This window comes from Alligator sinensis, unplaced genomic scaffold, assembly GCF_000455745.1.
Source record: "Alligator sinensis unplaced genomic scaffold, ASM45574v1 scaffold721_1, whole genome shotgun sequence".
Classification (NCBI taxonomy): Eukaryota; Metazoa; Chordata; order Crocodylia; family Alligatoridae; genus Alligator; species Alligator sinensis.
In genome coordinates, this window is record NW_005841857.1 from 1,178,531 (window position 1) to 1,186,368 (window position 7,838).

The following is a 7,838-nucleotide window of genomic DNA, read 5'->3' on the forward strand; positions in this document are numbered from 1 at the left end:
GGGGGGGGGGGGGGGGGGTCTGCTGGCTGCGTCCCCCCTACTTCTGTCTGCTCCATTGCTGCTGCCTCCAGGGATCAGAGCAGCTCCCCGCTCCCCACTCCGTCCCCTGTGTCACCACCATCACGGCAGTGTTCTGCTGCAGTGCCACCTCCTGTCTGAACACTGTATTCGCACTCTGATTGGTTGTTTCTGTCAGCCAATCAGAGTGCGAATAAAGCATTATGGACAGACAGACTACGGCTTTTATAATATTAGAATTCATTTTTTAACTGATTCTATAACACCAAAAATCAAATTGGTTTTTGCCATGGACTTCAATGAAAGAATCAAATCCATGGTAACCTCTGATGACAGCATTTTACCTATCTTCTTCAGTCTCAGTACTCAACTCAAGCCGAGCAAAGGCATCCATCCTTCTGTTTAGACGTGCTTTAAGAAAAGAGTGAAACATGTATGTCTCCAACACCTGCAACAGAAGTAAACTGAAATCAATTGCTGACCATAGCAATACATGGTGTAGTAGTACTTATTTTCATTGTCCCAAGGGAATTATGTTTTAAAACCTTAGATGTACACAATGTTAAGAGCGCACACCTCAGTAACGAAACTGAAATGTAAAATTTAATCAATTGTATCATTATACACCAGGAGTGGGAAATTATGTGGGCCTGAGGGCCACATAGGGAGTTTTGATCAGCTGCCATGGGCTGGGTCAACACCGTCACCACAACCCCAGCCCTGCAACAACTCACCAAAACTCCCTACGGGGCTGTGGGCGTGTATGTGTATGTGAAGGGGGGACTGCCTGGGCGCTAGGTGCCAGGAGCCTGCTGTGGGGAGGGCAGCTGCCCTGGGTGGTGCAATCCGCACTTCCTCTGCGGCACTCCGCATGGGGACATGCTCCGCCCGCTTGCACTGGGACAGCCTGTGCCATGGTCCCACTGGCGCTCACAGCCCAGCTGGGGGCTGCTCTGCACCCCCACCTCCAGTTCCGGGATCTGGACCCAGAGCCCCACGCACCTGCTGGGAGTGGCGCACCACAGTGCAGCAGGAGCAAGAGGAAGAGTTGGTGCTGGTGGTGGGGGGCACAGAGCAGCGCTCAGCTGGCTGTAGCTGCCCTTGCCCAAGGAGCTATTGCCTTGACACTGGAGCTGAGGCAAATGTCGTCTACTAGGACTTTAAGAAGGCCTTCGATACTGTTTCGCATCCTATTCTCATAAGAAAGCTAGCAGGCCGTGGAAGGATGTTTATACAGACAGGTGCGTGGCAAACTGGCTTAGGGACCGTACCCAGGAAGTGGTGGTGGATGGGTCGTTTTCAACCTGCAAAGAGGTGGGCAGTGGTGTCCCGCAGGGATCGGTCCTTGGACCGGTGTTATTTAATATCTTCATCAGCGATTTGGACGAGGGTGTGGAGAGCTCCCTGTCCAAGTTCACAGATGACACCACATTATGGGGCAAAGTTAACACACCGGAGGGCAGGGAGTGGATTCAGGCTGATCTGAACAGGTTGGATCAATGGGTAGAACAAAACAGGATGCAATTCAACAAAGACAAATGCAAGGTACTCCACCTAGGGAGGAGGACACCCCAGCACACCTATAGGTTGGGGGATGACCTCTTCAGCAGCTCAGCAGCTGAGAGGGATCTTGGAGTCATGACTGACTTCAAGATGAACATAAGCCAACAGTGTAACAAAGCCACGAACAAAGCCAATCACACCTTGTCGTGCATTAGCAGATGCATGACCAACAGACTGAGGGAGGTAATCCTCCCTCTCTACGTGGCACTAGTCAGGCCGCAGCTGGAGTACTGTGTCCAGATCTGGGCACCGCACTTCAAGAGGGATGCGGAGAATCTGGAGAGGGTTCAGAGGAGGGTCACTCATAGGGTTTTGTACGGAGGCCACTAAACATACAAGGGAAGGTTGAGAGATCTGGATCTCTTCAGCCTTCACAAGAGACATCTGAAGGGAGACCTTGTAGCAGCCTATCAGTTTATCAAGGGAGGACAACAGAGAGTTGGAGATGTGCTATTTACCAAGGCACCCCTAGGAGTAACTAAGAATAATGGGTACAAACTAGTGGAGAGTAGATTCAGGTAAGACATTAGAAAGAAATTCTTCACAGTAAGGGTGGCCAGAATCTGGAACAGGCTGCCAAGAGAGGTGGTACTATCACCCAACTTGGAGGGTCTTCAAGAGGAGGCTAGACAGGACCTCGGTCCTTTTCCTGCCTGGGGCAGGGGGTCGGACACGATGATTCTTCAGGGTCCCTTCCGACTATGATCTATGAACCTATGAAGCACACAGGGCTTCGGCTCCAGCTCCCAGAAAGGTGGCTGGGAACTGAAGCCAGAGCCCCAGCGCTGGGGTAGGAGTCAACTGGCTGAAGCTGCTCACCCACTTGCCTGGAATGGTGTAATATGGCACAGCAAGGCACAGTGCAGCAGGGGCAGGAGCAGATTCTGGAGGGCTGTTCCCAATGTGGCTGCAGCTGGCTAGGTGCTGCTCTGCGCCCCCCGCCTCCAGCAGCAGCTTCTCCTCTGGGACCAGGGCCGGCAGGTGCCAGCGGGAGCCTGGTGCAGGCTGCCCCAGCGCAATCAGGCAGGGCATGGCCCCATGTGGAGTGCCATGGCAGGCAGCCACAAGCTGTATCCAGTCACCTGGTGGGCCGGACCCAGCCCATGGGCTGTATTTTGCCCACCCGTTTTATACAATTGGCGTCATTACACACCCTATAATTTTATCCCATTATAACCAGAAAAAGATAACTAATGCTTATGAGTAATACCAACAGAATGTCAGTGAATTCATCATAAATGTGCATTAGAGAAAAAAAATTATATGTAGGAATTTCTGCCAAAACAAACATAGCTAATCACCAGTATGTTCCAATTCAACATGCAGCTTTATATGCCCTCAGGAAATTTCACATAATCAGTTCATCTGAGTGTTTGACTTAAAATCTATTTGTAACTTTATTTTCCCCACTAGATGGCACGCTATGCTGGAAATTGTATGCATTTTGCTAACTGGTAGCAACAGCTGATCTAATTCACCCTTTTAATTTTTACTCTTACTTAATGCAAAATGCTGCTACTCACTTTTCAGTGTGGCAATCCAATTTGATTTGCTTAAAATCAAAACACATCATTAGTTTTGTTTCATTTTGGGTGTTTCGGGGTTTGTTTGTTTTTTACTTAGCATCTTCCCAATTTGCAAGTAATTAGAGGTTGGCTCGTACCTTAGAGCATAAACATGGTGTTGGCCAGCTGCTTGTGGGGAACTCACCCTTCAGGAATAAGCTTTATTTGTTCTGGAATTGGGTAACAACATTTTGGAGGGCAAGAATGCTGTCACCATGCCTACAGATTTTTTTAATTAAACAAAAATCTAGTCATCTTGTTGCAAGAGCTTAAAGTTCAGAACCGAACCATCAAGGATGGAATTGGAGGGAGGAAAAGAACACAAGACTCCTATGAACACTGACCTGGGTTAAGGGAGCACTGTTGATGGAAGACAACTATACATCTTTATGATAACTTTGGGGGATTGGGTGCATTTTTCAATGTTAAATCTGTTATTTGATAAGTTGGATTCATGAATAAAATTTTTTAAAAGTTCAAAACAATTAGTCCAAAATTTCTACAGTTTTAGTTAAAGTTTTTGCCAGAAGAATAAAATAAACCAACAAAAGACTGGAGTATGCCTAAAGCTGAATTTACCTTTTTGTAAAATGGCTGATCCCCTGGGGCTCTTGTTTTCAGAAACTCTTCACTATTGAACACTCTGTGTTCATAATTTAGATGGTCTTTTACCTCCCTGTTAATAAACAGCATATTGTAAGTCTGGAGATTTCTAAGAGCAATGCATTTTATGCTGACCCACTTGTTCTAATATACACACAGCGTAATGTCAGAAGGCAAATTCAACCCTTCTTGGCTACTGAATCAAAGAAAATTGATGCAGAATTTTGTAACCAGGACTCAGGCAGGCTACCCACAACCACTGACAATTTTCATCAATAAAAGGCAGGGGATAAATGTTCGGTTTTTCCTCCCTGCTGAGCTCCCATGCAGAACCAGCTCTTTATTTGTGTCATGATTTTTTCATCCCAATCCCCACAGGTAGATTTTTGCACCTGCACAGAACCCCCACTTCAGGGCACTCTCCAGACACAAGAAACTGCCTAAGAAATTCTGACAGCAGGGTCAGAGCTTTATTTTCCCCCCTCACATTGCATCTGCATGCTACAAAGCAGTACAAATTATCTAGCACCTTCCAATACGCTCAGAAACTAACTTTACTGCTAACCACATTAACCAAAGGAGAGGCAAATGGTTAAAGAACAGATGTATATTAAGTTTATACATGGTCACAACAGGAAGCAGAAGTACTATCCTGGTCCCTGAAAACCAGGGGTGATGTGCTTCAGAGAGGGTGCAAAAAGCAAGCTGCTTTAGAAACAAGCAGAAAATTGCCAGAGGGTTATACCTGAAACCAACAGCTGCTGGTAAAAAAATATGAGATTTTTTATTCTAGACCTATGCATACTTTGGTGAGTAAAAGAAAGTCTTTCTTTTGTTTTTACATTCATTACTGATTCATGCCTATTACCAAAGTCATTCTTAAGGAGGGATTTGAATGAAAGAGATGAACTGTTCAGTGAATCAATTTGGAACCGCAAGCTGGGGGAATTTCATGGCCATGTCCTGGGCGTGCACAAGGCCAACATTTATATCCTATGATCCCTACTGACTTCCTGCCCCTGGGACAGGGGGATGAACTCAGTGATCCTCCAGGGTCCCTTCCAGCCCTAGTGTCTATGAAATCTATGAATACCATGTCAACTCTAATATAACATAAGAGCCTTGTGCTAACCCTGAATATCAAGTGCAACTTTCATCCACTGAGCGTTAAGAAAACAGATATATATTATGGAGCCACTGTCTGTGTACACACACACCATATATCATATACCATTTACATATACAATGGATGAAAGCTACACTTGATGTTCAAGCTCAGCACAAGGCGCAAACACCTCTACCTTCTTGCTGAACTCAAGAGGTACTGTGGCACCCTCAGACATGTACAAATCCATGGGCCTCCTGAATGGAGAGTTACAGTGAAATGCTCTGTTTAGGTGAGGGAGCCTATTAATGTACAGCCTTAAGTTCTCAGAAGCAGGAGAGCAACTGGGTCACTGCCAGAGAAGAAAGAAACGTGGCTGTAGTCCAAGAAAATTGGATATCCAGAGCTTGGCTAGTACGTTTTACTGCAACTAAAATAAATTTGTTTCTGTTCAAACCTACAACCTTGTGTTAACAAGGATAACTTTGGTGGAACTAAATGGGATGTTTTCCCAACTTTGAAAGGCAGATTACAACAGGTTTCAGGGGTAAAGATTTTGAAACTCTACTGAATCCAAGCCAAAACTGCAAGAGTTCTTTCATCCACCACCAAGATGCTAAATGAAATCTTTAACATGAACTTTATCTTACGGCTAGTGATATCTGTAACTATAGAGAACAGCATTTGAACAGATCACTTCAGTTCCTCTTTTGTTTTAAAATGTTACCACATGCGGGGACAGACTCCATGACACAGCAGCAATGGTGTCAATGGGCTGCAAAGACTGAACTCTACATCACACAGCATGTGTGCAGCTGCCCAGTTCGAAGCAACCCGCCTCTCTCAGAAACCACACATTTTCATTGCTGCGCAGGATCCATTGGCCAAGGTCTCCTAAGCTTATTTTTGTGCCTTGCAATCTGTGAGCCTGCAAGAAATCGATGTGACCATTAATGCTATTATTTAGGAACATCTGCCTGGAAAAGACACGTGGTCATCAAGTCCAGGTGCCTGCTATCAAACACAAACATCTCATATAAACCTAATCTTAAAATGTATCAAGCTTCCTCTTAAAAATTAGGTTGCTTGTAGGGGTGCACTGATAAAGATTTTCTCAACTGATACCAACAGCAGATTAACCAGCCATATTGGCTAGTACCGATCTGAACCCAGCCATCTAGGAGCCCCGGCCCTGCAAGCAAGAGGAAACCCAGGCATATGGGGGCCCCAGCCAGAAGGCATAAAAGTATCAGAGTACATTATCAGCTACAAAAGCCTAAAAAAGCTGACAGCCAATAATGTAAATTTCCCTTTTATTGGTGCCTATCCGATAGGCAACTGATATTTCTGGTGCACCTCTAGATGTATGTTCCAACCATTCTTACTAAAAAGGTTGTTCCAAAACCTTATTCCCCTAATGTTAAAAAGCTCGCCCCAATTTTCAATCTACATTTAACCCTGGACGGCTTTTACCTGTTTGTTTGTTCTTGTACAAACATTGCCCCTTACCTTCAATAGCTCTTCTCTCTCCTTAACATTTACTTCCCATGATGTATTTAAAGAGAGAAGCTGTATTCTGCTGGTCTAAGCAAGCCAAACCCGTTTAGCTTCCTCTTATTATACAAGTTCTCCATTCTGATGATCATACTAGCATGGCTGGCCAGAATTGTACACAGGGTTCTAGCTTTTTTTTTAAAACAAGACTACAACCTAAACCCCCCCTACACCCCTCCCTCCCCCACCAAATCTGTAACATTCAGACTGTACCTCTCTCATCTTGGTTTTTTACTGTGAAAGGGCAGGGGTTTATTTCTCAGAATGCAACAAATTATTTGGGGTACTAATCTAAAGATAGGGATGTCAAATTCATCCTCCCCCAAATGCAGCACCCACTCAGATCTGTGCTACATATGGCACATGTGGCATCTGGTCTGGGGCTGCCCCGAATGCAATGCCTGCTTCTTTTGTGGGTTGTGGACTGGCTAGAGTGGGCACCACATATGGTACATATCCAGTTGGAGGGGACTGGCCACCACAAATTGATCAATCCTGGCTCAGTCGCAGACTGGCCAGAACGGGTACTGTGCGCGGCACAGAACCCGGAGTAAGCATATCACCCCTACACTGTGCACAGGGCTGGTGCAGTGTGCACCCCATGGGTCTGTTTGGAAGTTGGTACAGCACCAGGGGCTGGGTGTTGGGGCTCCACGGGCTGCATCTTTGACACCCCTGATCTGAAGTATCTTACAATGAAGCTATTCCCTAATATATGTTAGATGCTGACAAACTCTAGCCACTGTACTAAGAGAGCACAAGTTAACTGTTATATTCCTTCACTAAATCTAGAGACTTGTTGTATCTGTAAAAGTACAGTAAAAGCTGCATTATCCGGCATCTTACAAGCTGGAATGCTCGATTAACTGGCACACCGGCTTGTAACGTAAAAGCGAAAACAAAAAAGTACCCACTGTGGCACTTCCCATTTCGCTGAGACCCTACTGTCTGGGGCATAGCAGCCTGGGGCATAGCAGCCTGCGCGGGGCCTGGCTCCCTGTCCCTTGGGGCCCACGGGAGAGGCGGCAACGCTCCGGATGCAGCGGCCCAAACAGGCAAAGATGCCTGTTTGGGACTCTCAGGTAACCCACGTGTTTTGTTATCCAGCATCCCCCATTCCCCATGGGTGCCGGATAACAAAGCTTTTGCTGTATTTCCATTGTTACTGGAGGTATAGGTCTTAATTCACAATAGAGATTTATGCCATATATCATCACTTACCTGAAGATGTTAAAAATTAACTGCAGAGTGATCTGCTGAATTTCAGTATTCAGCTTTTGCTGCCAAGCCCTTTTACGCATTTGTAGCTCACTGAGGTTTATACCGGAGGTTAGGTGGCAGAGTTCTAGATCATAATGCAATTGAAGGCTCTCCACCCTAAGGCAGGATGAGGGAAAAAAAATAAAAAATTTGCAATTTTTCTAAGTTCC

General features: G+C 45.7%; 1 protein-coding gene across 2 annotated transcripts in view; it reads right to left on the reverse strand.

Annotated features, from left to right (window-relative positions):
* DENND3 (DENN domain containing 3) overlaps window positions 1-7,838 on the reverse strand; it is a 61,975-nt gene that overhangs the window by 22,476 nt on the left and 31,661 nt on the right. The window contains exons 9-11 of one of the 2 annotated variants that reach the window (XM_006016437.3): window positions 7,630-7,785; window positions 3,726-3,822; window positions 390-466 (exon numbers count right to left, since the gene is read on the reverse strand). In XM_006016437.3, coding sequence (XP_006016499.1) covers window positions 390-466; window positions 3,726-3,822; window positions 7,630-7,785 — 330 coding nt within the window. Of the gene's footprint in view, window positions 1-362; window positions 467-3,725; window positions 3,823-7,629; window positions 7,786-7,838 lie in introns of both variants that reach the window. The other variant, XM_014524319.2, reaches the window with a different exon arrangement.